This window comes from Oncorhynchus kisutch, linkage group LG2 (assembly GCF_002021735.2).
Source record: "Oncorhynchus kisutch isolate 150728-3 linkage group LG2, Okis_V2, whole genome shotgun sequence".
Taxonomy (NCBI): Eukaryota; Metazoa; Chordata; class Actinopteri; order Salmoniformes; family Salmonidae; genus Oncorhynchus; species Oncorhynchus kisutch.
Window position 1 is genome coordinate 57,476,681 of NC_034175.2, and position 25,743 is coordinate 57,502,423.

At 44.3% G+C, this 25,743-nt stretch overlaps 1 protein-coding gene across 5 annotated transcripts in view; it reads left to right on the forward strand.

Moving 5' to 3' along the window:
* The first annotated feature begins 266 nt into the window (after positions 1-266).
* Positions 267-25,743, forward strand: part of akap11 (A kinase (PRKA) anchor protein 11) — a 29,180-nt gene continuing 3,703 nt past the window's right edge. For 2 of the 5 annotated variants that reach the window (XM_031798436.1, XM_031798439.1), the window contains exons 1-10: positions 267-375; positions 7,072-7,168; positions 7,297-7,407; positions 7,490-7,543; positions 7,641-7,772; positions 9,883-10,129; positions 10,246-13,952; positions 14,086-14,244; positions 14,339-14,658; positions 19,400-19,549. In XM_031798436.1, the coding sequence (XP_031654296.1) occupies positions 7,109-7,168; positions 7,297-7,407; positions 7,490-7,543; positions 7,641-7,772; positions 9,883-10,129; positions 10,246-13,952; positions 14,086-14,244; positions 14,339-14,658; positions 19,400-19,549 (4,940 nt within the window). In that variant the 5' untranslated portion in view covers positions 267-375; positions 7,072-7,108. Of the gene's footprint in view, positions 422-7,071; positions 7,169-7,296; positions 7,408-7,489; positions 7,544-7,640; positions 7,773-9,882; positions 10,130-10,245; positions 13,953-14,085; positions 14,245-14,338; positions 14,659-19,399; positions 19,550-21,740; positions 21,825-25,743 lie in introns of all 5 variants that reach the window. The other 3 variants (XM_031798431.1, XM_031798424.1, XM_031798428.1) reach the window with 3 other exon arrangements.

Genomic DNA, 25,743 nt, shown 5'->3' on the forward strand with positions numbered 1-25,743 from the left:
TCACTGTCCCAATACACTGTAGGTGTACCCCTAATGCAATTCAAAAGTCGAATACATCCACAGTGTGATTTCAACAGATTTGTTCTTATTTTGTGTCAAATTAGCCAACTATTGTCTTTTGTTAAAGTTTTTTTTTAAATGCTGACCTTGTTTAGCGTTATCTTGTCCAAATACAGAATGATGGCACTATTTGTATGCGTTTGTATCACTGTCAATGACGGACCTTTATTTTGAAGGCAAACCGCAAATTCCACTGTTGTGGCTAAGTCTTATTGTGGCTAGGCGCTGAGGGTGATTACTACTGCCTGAATCAGTCTTGTTTTCATGGAATTAACTTTTGTTGGAACATCATCTCGCTTTAACACTTGCTACACGGTGGGAATAACATGACTGGAGTGGGAGGTTGAATGACGATGTTGTGGTGAATTGACGATACATTATTGTATATTCAGGATGTATTATGCAATGATTTGTAGCTATATGTTAACGCCAGCTAGCCAGCTGTTTTAACGTTAGAGTAATGTGACATGATGATGGGACCGAGGCCCATTGCTAGCTAGCCAGCTAGCGTTAGTAGTTAAAGTGTTTGACAGTTAGTCAAGCGATCTTGTTGACACTAACTAAGTAGCTCGCTAAAATAAGTTATTGATTTGCGCAGCGTCGACGCTGATTCAAAATGTGACAGCTACAGCTGTGTATTGGGATGTCACGTCAAATAAATAATTTCCATCCTGTGTGAAAATGCGACACTGATCGTGTGATGGCCTGCCACAACGTTAAGCTTGATTGCCAGTTAGCGATGTGTGGCTACAGTTATTAATGAATAAGATACTGATTAAAGACACGTTAGATAAAACTAAAAGTTGTTTACTAATCAAACCTATTTGGAGTCAATTCTAATGGTAAATTAAGCTAGCTAGCTCGTTGCTTGATCAGCTGGCTTGCTTGTTGTGGTCAGCTATGGCAGTTCGTTATGTGATTGTGGTTTCATAGCACGTAGGCCTGTCACCACCTCCCCAGACAATGTGGATCTGTAGTTAGGAAATTGCTATACAATATTCCTTATTTTCCAGCCTGATCTTGAATCGAGCTTCCATGTAAATAACCCCCGCTCATCACACAATAGCAAGAATTAAGATTGCTAGCTACCACTCCCCCTATTGTCAGTAGACTTTATTGATTGCAGTTCCTAGTATCAGCCCAGCAGATGATGTTGTAGCTACACCAACAACAGCTGTACGATAGGAGCTTGGAATTCTGTGCTTCCAACTTTGTGGCAACAGTTTGGGGAAGGCCCTTTCAGCATGACAATGCCCCCATGCACAAAGCTAGGTCCATACAGAAATGGTGTGTACAGATTGGTGTGGAACTTGACTGGTCTGCACAGAGGCCGGACCTCAAACCCATCGAACACCTTTGGGATGAATTGGGGACACTGACTGCGAGACAGGCCTAATTGCTCAACATCACTGCCTGACCTCACTAATGCTCTTGTGGCTTAATGGAAGGAATTTCCCGCAGCAATTTTCCAACATCTAGTGGAAAGCCTTCGCAGAAGAGTGGAGGCTGTTATAGCATCGAAGGGGGGGACCAACTCCATATTTATGCCTCTGATTTTGGAAAGAGATGTGTGATGAGCAGGTGTCCACATACTTTTGGCCATGTAGCATATACGGTCCACTGAAAACGGTTCTCTGAATACTGTCAGCTGTAGTTTCAGTCCTGTGTGCTGCTGCATTCCTCTTCCCCTTTCACCCCTCCGCCCACATAGCCACACATTCATGCTGAAACGCCTCAGACTGACCTATTTCAGCTCTTACACAATTCCTGTCATGGCAGATTGTGCTGCTACATCTCCAAAGCTGCTTACAAAGACCCTAAACCAGTAGTAGGTTCCTATTCTGCCATATCCCCACAGTTTGATATGGTCTCTGCATTGGCTTCTTGTGCACTGTTAGCCCATTCTTAGATTGTAATGTAAACATATACCGTGATTCACAAACCTGTCTGCTGCCCAGTGGCAAAGCTTGGATATTAAAGGAGTAGGCTCTCCTACACTCCTTAACAGGTCATTCGTGGGTACAGTCTGTGATTTGAATATGAATATAAGCTTAAAAGTCTTTATTTTACTAAAATGCTATAGGTTACATGAACTGAGCATCATCAAACTGTCATCATGAAGAAATACAACTTGCAACAAAGAAAATGAGAGATAAGACACCTGTTAGACTTCCTAGTTCATTGGGATCAGTGGATAGCAGAACAGCCTGGGGGGGTGAGCAAGTGGGCTGGCCATTATTTCTGCTGCTTGGTTCCCATACATAGAGGACAGTCATCCTGTCAGAGACTAATCGTCTAGACTCATACTCAACCAGCTGCTTTGGACAGCACCTCAAAGAACAGCTCACATTTCTTGGGAAACTTTCTTCCTCATTCACTATAAATATTTGTTCTTCCCTGGGTTAGTGTCCACACCCCAGTTGTCTCTACGGCTGTTTGATCATCCATGCAGGCCTTGGGTCTGAAGGAGGGTGTCAGGCATACATAGTTACTATGCCAACATCTAAGGCTGCTGGAAACCTGATCTCTAAATGTATTTCACTTCATCTGAGTGTTGTTTCAGTGCCTCAGTTCAGTTAATCTCCACCAGTCTTTATTTTACTGAGGGCTGTGCTGTTGTTGTACATCTAACCTCTTGACCTCTACAGCTGACTTCCTGTTATGACTGTGTTTCTCAGGGTTTGTGTTAAGACTGGATAAAAACGGAGTCTTGTCATCCATCAGTAGGCCTATCTCACTATTTTGTGTTGATTGCATGAACAGTCTTATCGTCTAACAGTATCTCACTATTCCCACTACGCTGGCAGTGGAAACTACCTGCTTTATCATGCTGTTGCGCTGTGATGCAGAGTAGCATCTAGCAGCGATACAGAAAGCTTATGTTGGCCAGTGTCAATCTGGCCTAAGGCATAGGGAAGGTCATTGGTATATATTAAATAGAGAAGTGGCCTAAGGCATAGGGAAGGTCATTGGTATATATTAAATAGAGAAGTGGCCTAAGGCATAGGGAAGGTCATTGGTATATATTAAATAGAGAAGTGGCCTAAGGCCACTACCTCCTTAAAACCATAATGCATTAATTTTGTCTAAATTATTTCATGATCCACTATATCAAATGCTGCACTGAAATCTAAAAATAGTACACCTACAAATTTGCCATTATCCATAGCATTGAGCCACTGGTCAGTTATGTCAACCAATGCAGTGGAATGGTTTTTGCGATAAACATGCTGATTGGCTGTAATCAGATCATTCTTTTCCATGTATTCCCATATTTGTCTACTCACAATACCCTCCAATATCTTACTGAGTGAAGGGAGTAGACTAATTGGTCAACTATTGGCAGGAGTAATGGGTTCTTGCTGTCTTTCGGAATAGGACACAGTTTCGCATGCTTCTATACATTTGCAAACATCCCCTTTTCGAGTGACCAATTAAATATGTATCTCAGTGGAACTGCAATCTGGGGAAAAGCACAGCGAAGCAAGAAATTGTCCATAAGACCATAACCTGTATATTTACCTTCAGGTAATGACTTCAATAGGTTAAACACATCCAGTAACACCGTTTGTAGACTAAAAGAGCAGATCTTATTGCTCATAATATGATCATCAATCCATTGGACAATAACTTGTTTGGAAGAATGTATGTTTACATTGTTGCTCAGTAAATTCATTCATCTGCAGAATGATTGGCAATATCAACTGGTTTTGTTATTATTCTCCCGTCAACCTCCACACTAGATGGGCATGATGAGATAGATATACCAAGTAAGCCCTTAACTGTGTTCCATACCTCTTTAGAATCATTTTTACAATCAATAAAAGCATTGTTGTAAAATAACTTTTTTTCTTTCGATTCAATTTAACTGCATAATTACGTAATGTTCTATAATTCTGTTCATCAATTTCTAATTTTGACTTGGCTGCTAAGACTTTTGCCATATTTCTTTGAGACAAAGCCTCACCCAGTTCATCATCAATCCATGGTGATGGACGAGCACCAACTGTACTCTTTCTTATAGGGACATGATAATCCATTACCTCAGTGAGCAAATCAATAAAACATTCCTGTAGCGTGATTTAAATCATCCTCTAGATAAATCAGCTCCCAGGGTACAGCAGCCAAATCATTTAGAAATAACTAATGATTAAATGTTTTAATATTTCTCTTAACCACAATCCTAGGGGGTTTCTTTGGAACCTTGGTGTTCATGGTTATGGTCACAATATTATGGTCTGTCCAGCCCACTGGCATTGATCTGACTTTTAAGCATTGCAATGGTATATTACAGAAAATCAGATCAATGCATGTGCCTGAGTGATGACCCAACTTAGTTGATGATCTAGTAGGATCATTAACCATATGCCAAGAACTGTGGTTTGAAACAAATCTCATTCATTTTGTTCTATTCAAATTATTGTGATCCTTCCAATTTATATTAAAATCACCCAAGATAAATACATCTCTGTTGGTATCTGTGGCCTGGTCAAACCCAGTACATAAGTCATCCAGATAGGACACCTTAGAGCTGGAGGTCTATATACACACATCCTACCAATATGGGTGCCTGGTGAGGCAGATGTACTTGAGCCCATAGTGCCTCTATTTGACATACAGTGGGGAGAACAAGTATTTGATACACTGCCGATTTTGCAGGTTTTCCTACTTACAAAGCATGTAGAGGTCTGTAATTTTTATCATAGGTACACTTCAACTGTGAGAGACAGAATCTAAAACAAAAATCTAGAATATCACATTGTATGATAAAAAATAAAAAAAGTAATTCATTTGCATTTTATTGCATGGCATAAGTATTTGATACATCAGAAAATCAGAACTTAATATTTAGTACAGAAACCTTTGTTTGCAATTACAGAGATCATATGTTTCCTGTAGTTCTTGACACTGTACATCAAGCAATGTTTCTTTAAGTTGTTCTCCCTTTGCACCACCTCCACCTTGCTATGAACAGTCTACAGTACCTTTCAGCGCTGTGTTCTCTTTCCTTGGATCATCAATCTGACGTTGGCTGAATTCTAGACTGGCACATAATGCATTGATGTCCTCTCGCAATACAGTGCCTTGCGAAAGTATTCGGCCCCCTTGAACTTTGCGACCTTTTGCCACATTTCAGGCTTCAAACATAAAGATATAAAACTGTATTTTTTTGTGAAGAATCAACAACAAGTGGGACACAATCATGAAGTGGAATGACATTTATTGGATATTTCAAACTTTTTTAACAAATCAAAAACTGAAAAATTTGGCGTGCTAAATTATTCAGCCCCCTTAAGTTAATACTTTGTAGCGCCACCTTTTGCTGCGATTACAGCTGTAAGTCGCTTGGGGTATGTCTCTATCAGTTTTGCACATCGAGAGACTGACATTTTTTCCCATTCCTCCTTGCAAAACAGCTCGAGCTCAGTGAGGTTGGATGGAGAGCATTTGTGAACAGCAGTTTTCAGTTCTTTCCACAGATTCTCGATTGGATTCAGGTCTGGACTTTGACTTGGCCATTCTAACACCTGGATATGTTTATTTTTGAACCATTCCATTGTAGATTTTGCTTTATGTTTTGGATCATTGTCTTGTTGGAAGACAAATCTCCGTCCCAGTCTCAGGTCTTTTGCAGACTCCATCAGGTTTTCTTCCAGAATGGTCCTGTATTTGGCTCCATCCATCTTCCCATCAATTTTAACCATCTTCCCTGTCCCTGCTGAAGAAAAGCAGGCCCAAACCATGATGCTGCCACCACCATGTTTGACAGTGGGGATGGTGTGTTCAGGGTGATGAGCTGTTGCTTTTACGCCAAACATAACGTTTTGCATTGTTGCCAAAAAGTTCAATTTTGGTTTCATCTGACCAGAGCACCTTCTTCCACATGTTTGGTGTGTCTCCCAGGTGGCTTGTGGCAAACTTTAAACTACACTTTTTATGGATATCTTTAAGAAATGTCTTTCTTCTTGCCACTCTTCCATAAAGGCCAGATTTGTGCAATATACGACTGATTGTTGTCCTATGGACAGAGTCTCCCACCTCAGCTGTAGATCTCTGCAGGGCCTCTTGGCTGCATCTCTGATCAGTCTTCTCCTTGTATGAGCTGAAAGTTTAGAGGGACGGCCAGGTCTTGGTAGATTTGCAGTGGTCTGATACTCCTTCCATTTCAATATTATCGCTTGCACAGTCCTCCTTGGGATGTTTAAAGCTTGGGAAATCTTTTTGTATCCAAATCCGGCTTTAAACTTCTTCACAACAGTATCTCGGACCTGTCTGGTGTGTTCCTTGTTCTTCATGATGCTCTCTGCGCTTTTAACGGACCTCTGAGACTATCACAGTGCAGGTGCATTTATACGGAGACTTGATTACACACAGGTGGATTGTATTTATCATCATTAGTCATTTAGGTCAACATTGGATCATTCAGAGATCCTCACTGAACTTCTGGAGAGAGTTTGTTGCACAGAAAGTAAAGGGGCTGAATAATTTTGCACGCCCAATTTTTCAGTTTTTGATTTGTTAAAAAGGTTTGAAATATCCAATGAATGTCGTTCCACTTCATGATTGTGTCCCACTTGTTGTTGATTCTTCACAAAAAAAATCTTTATTTATCTTTATTTATTTATCTTTATTTTTGAAGCCTGAAATGTGGCAAAAGGTCGCAAAGTTCAAGGGGGCCGAATACTTTCGCAAGGCACTGTATATCCAAGAATTGATATATGAAGCCCTTTTTACATTAGCGGAGTGCTTATACATAAACCTAGCCTAAAACCCCAAACAGCAAGCAATGCAGATGTAGAAGCACGGAGCAGATGTCAATGGAACGGAGTCAAACGTGGTTTCCGTATGTTTGACTCCGTTCCATTAATTCCATTCCAGCCTTTACAATGAGCCCGTCCTCCTGTTTTTCATTCTTATCTTAGAGACTTGTTAGTAAGTCAATTGAATGATACATTTTGATATTTGGCGTGATCTCAACTCTCTCCTTCTCCTCTTTCTCTCCTTCTACAGGTGAGTGGCTAGTCCGTCACGCTGAGCCTGCGTTGCCATGGACGCCTGTGCCCGTATCCAAGGAGTTCCTCTCAGGACCAGAGCCTCCAGGAAAGAGGTTTGAGTCAGAATGCCATCTTCGGATTGACTGATCGATTGGTTGATTTAATATAATTCTTGAAGGCTTGGTGCTGTGTGTGAGGTCGTTCATGTGTGTAACCTGAGTTAACCTCTAATTGTGTGTAGGCGGTGCGTGACGGCGGGACTCCGTGTATGAAGAGCCTTCTGAGCAGCAGAAAGGAGCTGTGCAGCGTGGGATTGGAGCTGCAGACCAGAGACACTCCATGCCTGACTGAGGTATGTGTCACAGCTCTCACCCACACTTTGATTATGACTTCATGATATGCAGAATTTCCCTGACGTCCCTTTCTTCCCTCAGATCCATTTTGTGTGTTTGCCTGGCCACTCTGAAGGGGAGGATCTAACTCTACAGGTGACCGTTACTGCACCAGCTCTGACTTCTATAGTTCAATTAATGTCTTATTAATTGATGTTATTAATGTGTTATTTGTGTGATGTTCTGTCCCCAGGCCCTTTCTTCTCTCCCGGGGGACCTGGCGGAGCTGCTGAGGTCTCTCCACGTCACCAGCCTGAGAAACGAAGAGGTGCTGCTACTGAAGGACAGCAGGAGATCAGCCGACAGGAGGGACTCTTCTACTCAGGTTAACATGACAGGAGAGGAAGTTTCTAATAGGTAAAGGGTCTGTAGACTGCTTCAGAGGAAATACGGTATTTCACAGGTAAATAAGAGTTCAATATACAGTACCCTTAAAGTTTGGACAAATCTACTCATTCAAGGGTTTTTCTTTATTTTTACTGTTTTCTACATTGTAGAATAATAGTGAAGACATCAACACTATGAAATAACACATGGAATCATGTAGTAACCAAAAAAGTGTTAAACAAATCATAATAGATTTGAGATAGCTACCCTTTGCCTTTAAGACAGCTTTGCACACTGTTGGCGTTCTCTCTACCAGCTTCTTGAGGAATAGTTTTCCAACAGTCTTGAAGGAGTTCCCACATATGCTGAACACTTGTTGGCTGCTTTTACTTCACTCTGCGGTCTAACTCATCCCAAACCATCTCAATTGGGTTGAGGTCTGGTGATTGTGGAGGCCAGGTAATCTGATGCAGTACTCCATCACTTTCCTTGGTCAAATTGCACTTAGACAGCCTGTAGGTGTGTGTTGGGTCATTGTCCTGTTAAAAAACAAATGATCATCCCACTAAGCGCAAACCAGATGGGATGGTGTATCTCTGCAGAATGCTGTGGTAGCCATGCTGGTTAAGTGTACCTTGAATTCTAAATAAATCAGTGTCACCAGCAAAGCACCATCACACCACCTCCATGCTTCATGGTGGGAACCACACATGTAGAGATTATCCCTTCACCTACTCTGTATCTCACAAAAATCTCAAATTTGGACTCATCAGACCAAAGGACAGATTTCCACAGGTCTAATGTCCATTTCTCATGTTTCTTGGCCCAAGCAAGTCTCTTCTTATTGGTGTCCTTTTAGTAGTGGTTTCTTTGCAGCAATTTGGCCATGAAGACCTGATTCACGAAGTCTCTTCTGAACAGTTGTTGAGATGTGTCTGTTACTTGAACTCTGGGCTGCAATCTGAGGTGCAGTTAACTCTACTGAACTTATCCTCTGCAGCAGAGGTAACTCTGGGTTTTCCTTTGCTGTGGTGGTTTCATCATAGCTCTTGATGGTTTTTGCAACTGCACTTGAAGAAACTTTAAAAGTTCTTGACATTTTCCGTGTTGACTGACCTTCATGTCTTATGAAAGAAAGAAATTCCTCAAGTGAACTTTTAACAAAGCACACCTGTTAATTGAAATGCATTCCAGGTGACTACCTCATGAAGCTGGTTGAGAGAATGCCAAGAATATGCAAAGCTGTCATCAAGCCAAAGCGTGGCTACTTTGAAGAATCTCAAATATATACAATTGATTTTGATTTGTTTAACACTTTTTTGGGTGCTACATGTGTTATTTCATAGTGTTGATGTCTTCACTATTATTCTACAATGTAGAAAATAGTACAAATAAAGACAAACCCTTGAATGAGTAGGTGTCAACATTTTTGACTGGTACTGTAGTTTCCAAGCTGATTCATTGGACCTTCCTTAAGCTGTGTGCAAAGGTCTGAGAGATTCTGTGTTTTCACCCTGTTGGCCAGAACCAGGTGTACAGATTTCTGGGATAGTGTGGCTGCTTGTTTTCACCAGTGATTGCCACGTTGTCTTGCCTTGCGTCTGCTAGTGTTCAGTCTGGCTCTGCAGCTTTGTGGTTACATTGTTTGTGACTGACAGACATGCAGACATATGTGTGGTTACAGTGTGTGTGACAGGCAGATAAACAGAAAGGCAACAACTAAAACTCAGCCCCTCTACCCACGGTGGCCAAGATAGAAGTGGTACAGAGTGTTATATTCTGCATATACAACAACACATCAGACCACAATCAGACATGCAGACATAACAGGGCTGTCCCAGTAGAGCCCCTCTCTCTGTAAGACACATACAGAAGAATAGAAAACACCTGTGTGAATTCCTGTGAGTTTACATATCCAGATACACTCAGATGATTAGAACGCTTTGGTCTGATGCACTCCCGGACATGGCAGGCACTGACAGTCTGCAGACTCTGTTTACCAGTGGCAAGTGTTCGAGTTGTTTTATTCCTCAAAGAGCTGATTGTCCCTTTGCAGTAAGAATCAACAAGGCAGCCAGCAAACTGCGTCTTTTCTCTCTCCTCCACAGCAGCAGTGCTGGCTGAAGGCGGTGTGTGTTCTGAGACCCAGCCCCAGCCAGGCCATTGTTGGTGTGCTGGTGGGCCTTCTGGGGCGTTACGCTGCGGGGGTCCGCTATGCCCTGGAGCTCCAGGCCCTCCACAAGGGCACGGCTGAGTCCTGCCAGCCCGAGGACGATAACACCAACCAGTCTGTGTCGTCCATCGAAGACGACTTTGTCACCGCTCTGGAACACCTGGAGGAGGAAGACGACAACTGTAGGTTCATCACAACTATGTAGCGGGATGTTCAATAGAGCTTGATGTGTTCATTTACTGTTGCATAATCATCCTCGTTTCCCACTGCTCTCTATCCCTCTTGTCTCTTTCCCTAGCCAATGGCTCTTATCTCCATGGAAACCAGCGTGATGTGGCCTCCCAGACTGTCCCCGCCCACAAGAGAAACAAGGATCTATCAGGTTCCAGGATCATAATCAGCTCTGCCCCCAGGAAGTCCTTAACCAATCGCAGGTCTCCCCCAGAGGTGTCCATTACCGTACAGCACTCCAGAGGAGCAGAGTCCCAGTGGACCCTCTACAGCCCAAGATCCCAGCTCCCCTCCCCCACGCGACCTGTCAGCGAATCAGAGGAATCGGATGGCTCAAGCCCTAGTCCAATCATCTTTCTAGATGAGGTTGGCTACCAGAAGAGTCTCAAAGCGACACTGGACATCCCTCAGATCCCCGGGGGACCAACAGACAGGGTGGAGGACTCTGACTCTGAGGTCAGCGAGTTCTTCGACAGCTTTGACCAGTTTGATGATCTAGACGAACTGAGCTCAGAGAGCTGTACACTCACTCTGCCTCTAGACCCGACATCTTCCATTTCTCCCACTGGCCTAGACCAGAAGAAGAAGTACTCTGAGGCTGGTACTGGCAAGTCGGGGTCCAATAAAGTGTCCCGAAGCTGTTCCACTATGAACCCCCACCGGTTCGACCAGCGCACCCTACCGGCCAATGTGAAGAAACCCACCCCGCTCAGAAGCCCCCTTCCCCCTGGCTCTCCCTTCGGATCCCCTGACTCCCCCCGGCCGGCCCGGACCTCCTGTGAGGAGAGTGGAGGTCTTCTCTTCAGCCCTGTCAGCTCCTCAGCCTTCAGCCCTTTGGGAGACGGAGGAGCTCTGGATTTCTTCTGGAAGACCGAGGGAGAGGTAGGAGACGTGTCAGAGCTACGGAAACCCCAGGACCTTTGTACCCTCTACAAAACCTACTCAGACTTTGCCAGCAGTTTGTCCAAGGAGATCCTGGGCTCCGTGTGTGGATACCAGTCTCCCGTGGACCTCAACGACAACAAGAACCTGAGCTGTGTCTGTCACAAGGAGTTCCAGAACCAGTCTGGACACGTCATGAAGCTGTCTGAGATCCAGGAGACGGTGACTGTCTCCAAGCTGCAGCAGAAGCCCCAGTCTCTGAAGGACGGCATCCAGAGGTTTGCTACAGACTTGGTAGAGATGAGTCTGGGCAGCGCTCTGAGAGACCTGCAGAAGGGAATGTCCTCCTGCACCACCACGCTCTGCCACCTGGCCGCCAGACTCACCTCGTCTGTCTTCCAGATGGCCTTCCAGGAAATCGGCATGCGCCACGCCTACGTCCTGAAGGAACGGGCCATCAACGGGCTGGCTGGGTTCCTGGTGGGAGAGGCGGTGTCAGGGGCTCTGAAAGACTTCCTGATGGTAAAGAAGCAGATGTTCAACAGCACGGTGACACAGTTTGCCGCTGACCTGGCAGAGGAGCTGGTGTTTGAGGGGATGATGGAAGTGTGTCAGTTCTCCCATCCCTCCACCCCCCTCACCCCCAGCGATTGGTCCTTCGGGGTGGGGGAGGACGACGATGAGGAAGTGGTGTCTTCCTATGCCTCGGACCTCTCAGAGTCTGTCCTCCAGGAGGCCTTCATAGAACTGTCCCAGGCTGATGTTGCCTTCAGTACCCAGGCAGCCATCAGTGTCTCTGTGAACAACATCTGCTATGTCAGCGCTGTCGACACACAAACCACCTGCAGTACCGCCGCAGGCCACCAGGCTTTCCACGTTAACCCAGCCGAGGAAGGCCCAGGTCCATCAGGCGAAGATGGCTGTACGGTGAAGAAGGCGCTGTTCTGTGTGTCTGGAATGGCCAGCTGTGTACCGGTCCCCCAGGCAGGCCAGGCCATCTCCCACCTCCACGACTCAGAGGAGATCTGCCAGTGTAAGACCAGCCTGGCTCAGACCAGCCCCAAGAGGAGCTGCAGCTCAGAGAACAGAGTGGTAACCACAACCTCCTCTGATGCTACTGCTGCCACACAAACTGACCTGCTGTCAAAGACCCGCTTTCACAACTTCTCTGGCAACATGGTGGATATGATAGTGAGTGAAGCATGTGAACTGATGACTGCCACGAAGATGAAGAAGAAGGTGGAGGACTGTGCTGACTTCCTTTCTAAGACCATAGTGGGTCGGGGACCTCCATCCGGACAGGAGGGTAGTGTCACTGACCAGACCTCCCTCTACTCTCTCCACCCTCCCTTTCAGACCCCAGGAGGAGTGAACTCTGAGTCAGGCTCCAAGGCCAGCAGAGCAGTTGCTGAGACCCTGCCTGTGATGATGAACACTCTAGAGGTGCCAGGTTTGGAGATTGGAGGCTGGGGAGGCAGGAAGATGACCACCTGCGAGGAGATGGTTCCCATTCCTGGTCACAACTCCAACAGGACCCCTGGTACACCCCCCTCGACCCCCCAGCAGCCCAGCGAGGTGTCCCAGGAGAAACAGATCAAGCAGTTCTCCAAGAAGCTAAAAGAGAAGCTGGCCAAGGAGTTCTCCACCGCCACCCCTCCTCCCACCCCACACTACCAGCCAGGGCCCGGGCCCAAAGAATTCACGTCTGAGACAGACAAGGCTGACTTCATGCTCAAACTGATGAGGTCTCTGTCTGAGGAGGCAGATGGGAACGAGGAGGAGGAGGAGGAGGAAGAAGAAGAGGGTGGAGTAGAAGGGGTTAACTCTGTAACTGAGACAGGAAGCCGCATGCAGCCAGAGCTCAACTTCTTGGATGGAGGACACAAGATGGCCGACAAGGGAGCCCTCCATTACGCAGAGCGCCTGGCGTGCCACATCGTCTCCATGGCGACAGAGATAGACACCCTGGGAGGAGTGGAGGATGGAGGTAGAAGGACGGTGGAGGGCAGGGAGGAGAGGAGAGACAGCATGGCCCAGTTCTCAGCGCAGACCCTGAACACGCTGTGGATATACGCTGGCGAGGTGGCGGGAGAGGTGATCAGCGACGTGAAGAGGATAATGTGGTCAGGACAGTGTCGCCACAGTGCGCTCACACAAGGCAGCCAGGAGCAGTTGGGAGAATGCCCTCACCACCACCAACCCCAGCCCAGTGAACACAGCAGGGACTGCAGGGTGGGTCGTCTGGCTGAACTGTGGTCCAGTGACCTCTCGTCTGTCCTCCACCCATCCACCTCTACCCCCAGCTCTGGCCTATCCTCTGACTACCCCAGCTGTGAGAGTGTGACAGATGAGTACGCTGGCTACCTCATCAGGGTGCTAAAGAAAGAGGGAGGCAGCAGGGAGCTGGTCCTGGATCAGTATGCCAGCCGTCTGGCCTACCGCTCCATCAAACTGGGCCTGGCCCATGCTGCCCGCAACATGAAGAAGAGACCCTCCAGGCACCACTCCTCCAGGAGGCTCCAGCAGAATGGCTGCAGGGGACCCAATGCCGAGCCATTCGTACCCAGGGACGAAGCAGGGAGAGTGGGATCTCCTTCCAGAGACGTTGATGATGGGAGCCAGAGGGAGTACATGGAGCTGGTGAACTTCGCAGAGTCGTTGGCGTGCAACATCACCTGTGACGTCACACGCAAGCTCTGTGTGCCGTCGGTCCGACTACCCAAGTCCCGGACTGACTCGTGTCTGTATAAGAAGTCCAAGCTGGAGGACATGGCAGAGCGCCTGATCAGGAACTCCTTCTCATGCCCCCTGCTGTACAAGGAGGGGAATAGCAGGCAGTACCACAGCACAGGCAGCCTGTACGACGGTGGCTACAGCAGTGGAGTCATGGAGGTTAGTTTGGTTTATTTAATATTTATATTTTAGTAGGGAAAGATACTGTTAACATGGAGACATTGAATGAAGAAGTCTGATTCATTGTAGCATCACATCAGCTTGCTCTAATTCCCAGCGTTTGTCTCTGCAGGTCCTGGAACACTATGCCAGGAACATAGTGGACGACACGTTGGAGATGGGCCTGGCCTCGGCAGGAAGCCCAGCCCTGCAGGGTCCATACAGACACCTCCACTCTGAGAGGCGAGCAGTGGGCTCTGCACTAGGGGAAACAACCTGCCGATACTGCCAGGTCAGGAAGTCTCTTTTTTCTATGGGGATCTAGCACCCACCATTTTTTGTTTTTTGGTACAGTCTTTGAGTATGCATGTTGTTTGTTATTCCAGGTCAGGGAGTGTCTGTTCTGCTCACGGCCCAACAGGCAGCACCTCCTCGGGGGAGGAGCAGGCCAGAGGAGGAGGCTGGAAGGGGATGTGGGGGTGTGCGGCATGGAGATCCCTGAGATCCACATCAATCTGGACCGCAGGGCCGTGTTCGCAGAGGAGATGGTCACTACGGCGATGGAGGGGGCCAAGCGCGAGCTGAGCAACACCAGCCTGAACGCCGACAGCGGTATCGGACACGACGGGTACAGCTTCGCCGAGAGCCTGACCGCCGAGATCATGACATCAGCACTATCCAACACACGCCAGACCACCAACCTCAGGTACACTGTGACAACACCAGTATTGAAACCATGGAACATAACTACCTTCCGGTGCATGCATTATAACATTGTCTGAAATAGTACTCACACACAACTACTTCATGTTTCTAAATGATATCTTTATTCAGAATCTTCTCAAAAATGTTTTCTTGCCTAACATTATTATGTGGAAACGGTACACTGATGATATTTCTGTTCTATGGAGGGGTGATGCTAAACAGCTCCAGGCATTCCATGCTTTTACTAACTCTTATTCTGAGCACCTGAGATTTATTATACGTGCAATCTGAGACATGTCAAATCAGTTTCTTGATCTTCTATACACTGATCTTTACAGGAAACCTACTGATCCTAACAGTTTGTCGAGGGTTGATAGCTGTCACCCGCTTCCCTTGAAAAACAGTTTGCCCTACAGCCAATTCTGTCCAATCAAAAGAATTTGATCAGATTATTACTGTCATTGAGAAAAATCCAAAACAAATCGAGACATGATCTCTCAAGGACAGTCTGGCAAAAAGAAGCATTCTTGCGTTCTTACTACCTGCTATTCAAAGTGCTCTGAACAAATTAAGGGAATCATTCAAACGTTGGCACATTCTAAGATCCGATGACCGTATCGGTAATGTATTTTCAGACCCTCCCTTGATCGTATTCTCGCTGGGCAGAAATCTCAGAGACCAATTGGTACACTCTGATTTACCACTCCACAATACCCCTGCACAAGGTCTATTTGCACCTCTCCCAGATGGAAACTACAAGTGTAATGGCTATGCTCAATGCAAAGGCACTTACAAATGTAGATCCTTCAAACACCCTCAAACAGGGAAACCGATCCATACCAAAGGCGTTGTCACATGCTCCACTAAGGCAGTTATTTATCTTATACAGTGGCAAGAAAAAGTATGTGAACCCTTTGGAATTACCTGGATTTCTGCATAAATTAGTCATACAATTTGATTTGATCTTCAGCTTAGTCACAACAATAGACAAACACGGTGTTTAAACTAATAACAAACATTATTGTATTTTTCTTGTCTATTGAATATACAATTTAAACATTCACAGTGTAGGTTGTAAAAAGTATGTGAACCCCTAAGCTAATGACTTCTCCAAATGCTAACAGCTAACATCAAATCAAAGTGTATTTGTCACGTGCGCTGAATACAACAGGTGTATTACAGTGAAATGCTGAATACAACAGGTGTATTACAGTGAAATGCTGAATACAACAGGTGTATTACAGTGAAATGCTGAATACAACAGGTGTATTACAGTGAAATGCTGAATACAACAGGTGTATTACAGTGAAATGCTGAATACAACAGGTGTATTACAGTGAAATGCTGAATACAACAGGTGTATTACAGTGAAATGCTGAATACAACAGGTGTATTACAGTGAAATGCTTACTTACAGGCTCTAACCAATAGTGCAAAAAAAGGTGTTAGGTGAACAATGGGTAAGTAAAGAAATAAAACAACAGTAAAAAGACAATGAAAAATAACTGTAGCGAGGCTATAAAAGTAGCAAGGCTATAAATGTAGCGAGGCTACATACAGACACCGGTTTGTCAGACTGATTTGAGGTAGTATGTATATGTAGATATGGTTAAAGTGACTATGCAAATATGATGAACAGAGAGTAGCAGAAGCGTAAAAAGAGGAGGTGGTGGGACACAATGCAGATAGCCCGGTTAGCCAATGTGCGGGAGCACTGGTTGGTCGCCCCAATGGAGGTAGTATGTACATGAATGTATAGTTAAAGTGACTATGCATATATGATAAACGGAGAGTAGCAGCAGCGTAAAAGAGGGGTTGGGGGGGGGCACGCAATGCAAATAGTCCGGGGAGAGGAGCAGGCCAGAGGAGGAGGCTTATGGCTTGGGGGTTATGGCTTGGGGGTAAAAAAAGAAAACTGGAGTCCAATCAATGAGACGAGATTGGAGATGTTGGTTAGAGTTGCTCTGCCCTATAAAAAAACTCACAATTAGAGTTTGCTATTCACAAGAAACATTGCCTGATTGTTTGTTTGTTTGATTATTTATTTTATTTCACCTTTATTTAACCAGGTAGGCTAGTTGAGAACAAGTTCTCATTTACAACTGCGACCTGGCCAAGATAAAGCATAGCAGTGTGATTTAAAAACAACAGAGTTACACATAAACAAACGTACAGTCAATAACACAATATAAAAAACTATATACAGTGTGTAAATGTAGTAAGATTAGGGAGGTAAAGGCAATAAATAGGCCATAGTGGCGAAATAATTACAATTTAGCATTAACACTGGAGTGATAGATGTGCAGAAGATGATGATGTGAACCATGCCTCGAACAGAAGAGATCTCAGAAGACCTGAGATTAAGAATTGTTGACTTACATAAAGCTGGAAAGGGTTACAAAAGTATCTCTAAAAGCCTTGATGTTCATCAGTTCACGGTAGGACAACATGTCTATAAATGGAGAAAGTTCAGCACTGTTGCTACTCTCCCTAGGAGTGGCCGTCCTGCAAAGATGACTGCAAGAGCATAGCGCAAAATGCTCATTGAGGTTATGAAGAATCCTAGAGTGTCAGATAAAGATTTACAGAAATCCCTGGTACATGCTGGTACATGCTAACATCTCTGTTGACAAGTCTACGATACGTAAAACGCTAAACAAGAATAGTTTTCATGGGAGGACACCACAGAAGAAGCCACCGCTGTCCAAAGAAAACACTGCTGCACGTCTGAAGTTTGCAAAAGTGCACCTGGATGTTCCACAGCACTTCTGACAAAATATTCTGTGGACAGATGAAACTACAGTTGAGTTGTTTGGAAGGAACACACACATTATGTGTGGAGAGGTAAAAATGGCACAGCACACCAACATCAGAACCTCATCCCAACTGTAAAGTATGGTGAAGGGAGCATTATGGTTTGGGGCTGCTTTGCTGCCTCTGGTCCTGGACAGCTTGCTATCATCGACAGAAAAATGAATTCCCAAGTTTATCAAGACATTTTGCAGGAGACTGTAAGGCTATCTGTCCACCAATTGAAGCTCGACAGAAGTTGGGTGATGCAACAGGACAACAACCCAAAACACAGAAGTAAATCAACAGAATGGCTTCAACAGACGAAAATACACCTTCTGGGTGGCACAGTCAGAGTCCTGACCTCAACCCGATTTTAAAATGCTGTGGCATGACCTCGAGCGGTTCACACCAGACATCAAGAATATTGCTGAACTGAAACCGTTTTGTAAAGAGGAATGGTCCAAAATTCCTCCTGACCGTCGTGCAGATCTGATCCACAACTACAGAAAACATTTGGTTATTGCTGCCAAAGGAGGGTGAACCAGTTATTAAATCCAATCACGTACTTTTCCCACCCTGCACTATGAATGTTTACACGGTGTGTTCCATAAAGACATGAAAACGTATAATTGTTTGTGTGTTATTAGTTTAAGCAGACTGTTTTTGTCTTTTGTTGTGACTTAGATGGATGAAGATCAGAACACATTTTCTGACTAATTCCTGCAGAAATCCAGGTCATTCTAAAGGGTCACATACAGTGCCTTGCGAAAGTATTCGGCCCCCTTGAACTTTGCGACCTTTTGCCACATAAATCAACCAATGGAATCAAACCAAATCTATCCATGATTACAGACACCTGTGTGTTTCCTTTGACACTATATAAACTAGTGACACGCAGTGTTTGTCACATGAAATGTGGCGAAAGGTCGCAAAGTTCAAGGGGGCCGAATACTTTCGCAAGGCACTGTACTTTTTGTTGCCATTGTACGTGTCCTTGTGGTAAACATGATTTGGGTAAAACGAAGCGCGAATTAAAAGTATGAATCTCGGTGCATCGTAGCACCATTAGGTGAAAAAACTCAACGTACCCTGTTGCGGCCCACTTTTTGGAAGCAAACCTTCGCTATTTCGGCACCGAACACATCACCCTGTGAGAGGGGGTGACCGTGACAATGTATTGTTAAAACGAGAGGCTGCCTGGATCTTTAACTTACAGAGCCTTGTTCCCTTCACTCTCAACGTAGACTTTGATTTGAAGCCATTCTTGTGATTACTGTGATTCTACTATCCATTGTAAATATTTATAGGCCTATGTAGCCAAATGGTACCTATGATCGTATGTTATTCATTCATGCATTTTATATGTTCTATTTATCTATAAATCAACCAATGGAATCAAACCAAATATATCCATGATTACAGACACCTGTGTGTTTCCTTTGACACTATATAAACTAGTGACACGCAGTGTTTGTCATTATACCCTGATGAAGACAGATTGTCTGTCAACGTTGGTTATTAGGTTAAATGATTGCATCTGAGCTCCTATTGTGTGTGGCTCTCCTTTTTTACACTTTTTAAGACACAACACCACCACTCTGTGACCAGCTCTAATGTTGCAGAGTACAACCACATGCAGAGACAATTCCTGTAACTTTACATGACTGTTCACTTGGGTTTCCTTATGGGTTAACTGCAATGGTTAGTAATAGTTAAGGCAAGTTCTTGTGACGCACCATATTGGGCAATTCATTGTAGAGTGAGTCCAAATTTTTTTTATTTCCGTATTTGACCAGATTACACAAACATAGTAAAGGAGCCAAGAAGGGTTTCACCATCTTGATAACTAACTATTCTCTGAGTCCCTATGTTGATACTGTTACGAATTTGTATTTCTGTGTATAAAACTGATTTATTAATGCGTCTGGTTCCCTCCCCTGTCCCTGTAGTAGTTTCCCAGGCAGGGAGGCCACAGAGTCCTCTGTGTCCCAGCAGCTCAGTCTGAGTGTGGGAGATGACAGCCTGGGCAGCTGGTCCCGCCTCAGCTTCGAGGACGAACACCCTGACGAGACCAGCAGCTTCCTGCACCTCAGTGACAGGTAGAGAACACACCGAACATCATGTAGTCTCAAACTATTCTGCTCTATTCTTTTAGTTCCTCTGAAGGCTAAATTAAATGTTTCTAGTCTAGATTAGCTGACTAATGATTCACCTCTTGAAACACTTCTGTATTGTCTTTGAGCACTGTTGTCTCTCTCACACCAGCGACTGATTCTAACCCATATTCAATGTCCACAGATAGATAGATATGAGTAGTAGAGCTTTCGACTATGGTTGTGGCATTCAGCCTAGACTTAAATGAATGCTGAAACTAATGAATGCAAGTCAGTCATCACCGTTTTGGCTCCACTGCCAATGAGAAATAGATGTATTTTTCAGTTGAGAGGTCAAATGGTGTTTCCCATGTTGTTTTAAGGTGACTGTGGTGATTTAGTGATTAGCTGTTTTGATCCTGTGAGACTGAGTTGAGATCGGTAAAGGGCAGGTTCCTCCATGTTGCCTGTCAGGCTGACGTTAGCAGGCCTCTGGAGGATATGAAGTCACTAGGTCACTGACAGCAGAATGTATCATTTGGGAACCTCTAGAATAGTGCTATTACACTCTAACCAGGTCTAAATCAGTGCCTGGTTAGAGGAGAACGATTTAAAAAACACAATGGAACTGGCTTTGAGGTCCAGAGTTGAGTTTGAGGGATCTAGTACCTTCCCCTGCCATGAAACGATTAACTTTGATTTGAGCAAATATAGTCTCTCCTCGTGTCAATGTTATAGATTTTAAATGGCTGTTAAATGCAGAGTTCTGCTGAGATTGTTTGAGTAAATCAAATCAAATCAAATGTATTTATATAGCCCTTCGTACATCAGCTGATATCTCAAAGTGCTGTACAGAAACCCAGCCTAAAACCCCAAACAGCAAGCAATGCAGGTGTAGAAGCACGGTGGCTAGGAAAAACTCCCTAGAAAGGCCAAAACCTAGGAAGAAACCTAGAGAGGAACCAGGCTATGTAGGGTGGCCAGTCCTCTTCTGGCTGTGCCGGGTGGAGATTATAACAGAACATGGCCAAGATGTTCATAAATGACCAGCATGGTCGAATAATAATAAGGCAGAACAGTTGAAACTGGAGCAGCAGCACAGTCAGGTGGAAGTTGAAACTGGAGCAGCAGCATGGCCAGGTGGACTGGGGACAGCAAGGAGTCATCATGTCAGGTAGTCCTGGGGCATGGTCCTAGGGCTCAGGTCAGTTGAAACTGGAACAGCAGCATGGCCAGGTGGACTGGGGACAGCAAGGAGTCATCATGTCAGAGTAACTGCATAAGGATAATGTCAAGCTTTAAGAGAACTGGCTTTTCCTTTCTGATAGACACACACACACACACACTTGTTGGTGTGAATCTGGTGTAATGCTCTGAGAGTGACATGGTCTCACCAGTCTATAGTCTCAGGGTAGAGTAGAGTTCTTGACATTCCAAGTCTCAGCCTGCTATCTCTATTTTACAGACCCAGTACACATGTACACTTCTCTCCCCAGATAGTGAAAAGGAGACTGTGTAAGGAGATCAGCTAGTTACTTTGGCCAACAGCCTAGTGAAAGTATCATAATATTTTCTAAAGGTTGTGTCTGTAGCAGCCTGTCTCTTTCTCTGCCCCAGGCCCTTTCCACAGGAACAAAGTCCATCCATGTGTAATTCATTAGCCTCTCTCCCTTCAAAAGACGTATCTAACCATCTCCCATTTGTCAACAAAATAACCCAGGAAAGGAACGGCTCCATTTGAAAAGTATTCAAACTTTTAACGACCTTTCAGCATACCACTCTCACAAACCACAGCTCAAGAGACACTTCTATCTTAGCTGGGTCATTAATGAGCTAATTGACATAGATGGAGTTATTTTTAGATTTCCACATCATTCTCTACATACCAGAGCAGGTACCAGCCAGCCTGGTAATGGGGACTAATTACAGTGATAGATGTTGTGTTGTGATGGATGTCCTGGTGGAGAATGCAGTGATCTCACATAATTAGCAGTCATCAGTTGTTGCTTTGATTGAAAGTTCTTTCAGGACCAAGCCTCACATTTGATATGGACAACATTAATAATGGATGACTTGTTTTTGCCAGGTAAGAGAGACTTGCTTAGGGAGACCTTTGTGTTTCCAATACCTCAGACTGTGTGTTTGTGTGTGCCCAGTGTTAGCTGCCAGGGTTGAGCAATGGTCTTGTCTCTTGCAGCAATGGGAACAGCAGTAGTTGGAGCAGCCTGGGGTTAGAGGGAGAGGTGTATGAAGACCGCCTGTCCTTCTCTCCCTCTGACAGGTCGGTCCGTACATACAGCTAACCGTGCTGATTCTAACCGCTAGTCTCTTTATAGCTCCAGATCTAGGGTCAGATCCTATCCCCATATCCTAACCTTTACCATTACATCATCTGACCCGGTCTCAGTAGTTAGGGCCAACTTCTGCTTATGCCCCTTAATCACTGCATGATGTCAGAGCTGTGATCAGCAAAGCTGTAGAATGTGACTGTGTGTCTGTGTATGAGACAACAGCTTCTACCCTCTACAGATCCCTCTAGATAACCATAGAGGACACAGCATGTCTTTGTCACAGTGTGTCGCCACTTTGTCGGCACACTAGTGGAATTAGCCTAGGCAATGTAATCTGTGTGTGTACAGTGGCAAGAAAAAGTATATGAACCCTTTGGAATTACCTGGATTTCTTGATAAACTGGTCATCAAATTTGATCTGATCTTCATCTAAGTCAGAACAATAGTCAAACATTATGTGCTTAAACTAATAACAAACAAATTATTATATTTTTCTTGTCTATATTGAATACATATTTTAAACATTCACAGTGTAGGTTGGAAAAAGTATGTGAACCCCTAAGCTAATGACTTCTCCAAAAGCTAATTGGAGTCAGGAGTCAGCTAAACTGGAGTCCAATCAATGAGATGAGATTGGAGATGTTGGTTAGAGCTGCCTTGCCCTATAAAAAACACTCACAAAATCTGAGTTTGCTATTCACAAGAAACATTGCCTGATGTGAACCATGCCTCGAACATAAGACCTGAGATTAAGAATTGTTGACCTACATAAAGCTGGAAAGGGTTACATAAGTATCCCTAAAAGCCTTAATGTTCATCAGTCCACGGTAGGACAACTTGTCTATAAATGGAGAAAGTTCAGCACTGTTGCTACTCTCCCTAGGAGTGGCCGTCCTGCAAAGATGACTGCAAGAGCACAGCGCAAAATGCTCAATGAGGTTAAGAAGAATCCTAGAGTGTCAGATAAAGATTTACAGAAATCCCTGGTACATGCTGGTACATGCTAACATCTCTGTTGACGAGTCTACGATACGTAAAACGCTAAACAAGAATGGTGTTCATGGGAGGACACCACAGAAGAAGCCACTGCTGTCCAAAGAAAACACTGCTGCACGTCTGAAGTTTGCAAAAGTGCACCTGGATGTTCCACAGCACTTCTGACAAAATATTCTGTGGACAGATGAAACTACAGTTGAGTTGTTTGGAAGGAACACACACATTATGTGTGGAGAGGTAAAAATGGCACAGCACACCAACATCAGAACCTCATCCCAACTGTAAAGTATGGTGAAGGGAGCATCATGGTTTGGGGCTGCTTTGCTGCCTCTGGTCCTGGACAGCTTGCTATCATCGACAGAAAAATGAATTCCCAAGTTTATCAAGACATTTTGCAGGAGACTGTAAGGCTATCTGTCCACCAATTGAAGCTCGACAGAAGTTGGGTGATGCAACAGGACAACAACCCAAAACACAGAAGTAAATCAACAGAATGGCTTCAACAGACAAATACACCTTCTGGTCCTGACCTCAACCCGATTGAGATGCTGTGGCATGACCTCGAGCGGTTCACAACAGACATCAAGAATATTGCTGAACTGAAACCGTTTTGTAAAGATGAATGATCCAAAATTCCTCCTGACTGTTGTGCAGATCTGATCCACAACTACAGAAAACGTTTGGTTGAGGTTGTTGCTGCCAAAGGAGGGTGAACCAGTTATTAAATCCAAGGGTTCACATACTTTTTCCACCCTGCACTGTGAATGTTTATGCTGTGTGTTCAATAAAGACATGAAAACGTATTTATGCAATTTATGCAGAAATCCAGGTATTTCCAAAGGGTTCACATATTTTTGCCACTGTACATGTGTGTTAACGTGTGTATGCGTAAGCCTACTGCATGTGTCCTGAAGTAGCTGTGGGAAGGGCTGAAGCTGGTTTCTCTGTTTGTCTGCATGCTGCATGTCTGAGTGAGAAGTAGGCACCCTGACCAGAGCTCTCCTCAGACTCTCCTCAACTAGTGGAAACTGATGACAACAGACTCAGTTAGACCTCCCACCCTAGTCCTGTGGTAAGGGATATCTAGCCGGTAGACAGTACAATGAGAAAGCCCACCCTACTCCAGGAGGAAAGTCATATCTATATACAGTATAGGCTAGACAATGGGAGAGGTTAATGATCCAAGTGTAATAGAATCTGTTGTCTGTTGCCCTGGGATCTGTAAATAAATGTACAAATGTATTTTTACAGGTTTGCCGCTTGGCACATCACACTGTAAATATTTGCATTATGTCTACACTACCGGTCAAAAGTTTTAGAACACCTACTACTCGTTCAAGGGTTTTTCTTTATTTTTTAAAACTATTTTCTACATTGTAGAATAATAGTGAAGACATCAACACTGAAATAACACATATGGAATCATGTAGTAACCAAAAAAGTGATGAACATATCAAAATATATTTTGTCACATTTTTCAAATAGCCACCTTTTGCCATGACAGCTTTGCACACTCTTGGCATTCTCACAACCAGCTTCATGAGGTAGTCACCTGGAATGCATTTCAATTAACAGGTATGCCTTGTTTAAAAGTTAATTTGTGGAATTTCTTTCTTTCATAATGTGTTTGAGCCAATCAGTTGTTGTGACAAGGTACAGTGCCTTGCGAAAGTATTCGGCCCCCTTGAACTTTGCGACCTTTTGCCACATTTCAGGCTTCAAACATAAAGATATAAAACTGTATTTTTTTGTGAAGAATCAACAACAAGTGGGACACAATCATGAAGTGGAACGACATTTATTGGATATTTCAAACTTTTTTAACAAATCAAAAACTGAAAAATTGGGCGTGCAAAATTATTCAGCCCCTTTACTTTCAGTGCAGCAAACTCTCTCCAGAAGTTCAGTGAGGATCTCTGAATGATCCAATGTTGACCTAAATGACTAATGATGATAAAGGTGGTGTTATGGTGTGGGGGTGCTTGGCTGGCGGCACTGGGATTCATTTAGAATTCAAGGCACACTTAACCAGCATTGCTACCGCAGCGATACGCCATCCCATCTGGTTTGCGCTTAGTCCCACTATCATTTGTTTATCAACAGGACAATGGCCCAACACACCTTCAGGCTGTGTAAGGGCTAAGAAGGAGAGTGATGGAGAGCACTGCATCAGATGACCCGGTGTCCACAATCCCTGTACCTCAACCCAATTGAGATGGTTTGGGATGAGTCGGACCGCAGAGTGAAGGAAAAGCAGCCGACAAGTGCTCAGCAATATGTGGGAACTTCAAGACTGTTGGAAAAGCATTCCAGGTGAAGCTGGTTGAGAGAATGCCAAGCGTGTGCAAAGCTGTCAAGGCAAAGGGTGGCTATTTGAAGAATCTTAAATATCTTAAATCTTAAATAAATACACTTTTTGGGTTACAACATGATTCCATATGTGTTATTTCATAGTTTTGATGTCTTCACTATTATTCTACAATTTTGAAAATAAAGAAAATCCCATGAATGAGTTGGTGTTCTAAAACTTTTGACCGGTAGTGAATATACAGTAGAGATATGGAAAGTATGATTTTATAAGTCCTTAGGCATTACATGTCATCTCCTGCTAATGGTTAAGCATAGTGAAGAGTGAATACTCACTATGGTAGGATTGTAGGACTATGAGAGAAGCTCTGACTGTTTCCACTGTAAGGGTCAGTTGGGGAGAGCTAAAGTCAGGGGACTGGGAGAGATGAGCATGCTCGGAGTTGCTGATGCTAAATCTAATTATCGACACCGACCATACCAATCATTTATTGCATGGATTATGCTGATATTGTTAATTACGAGAAGTAACCTGTACTAGAGAAATGTGAAGTTTGGAAATGAAATAAATTTGCTAATATGGGTGATTGTTAACGGGACAATTGA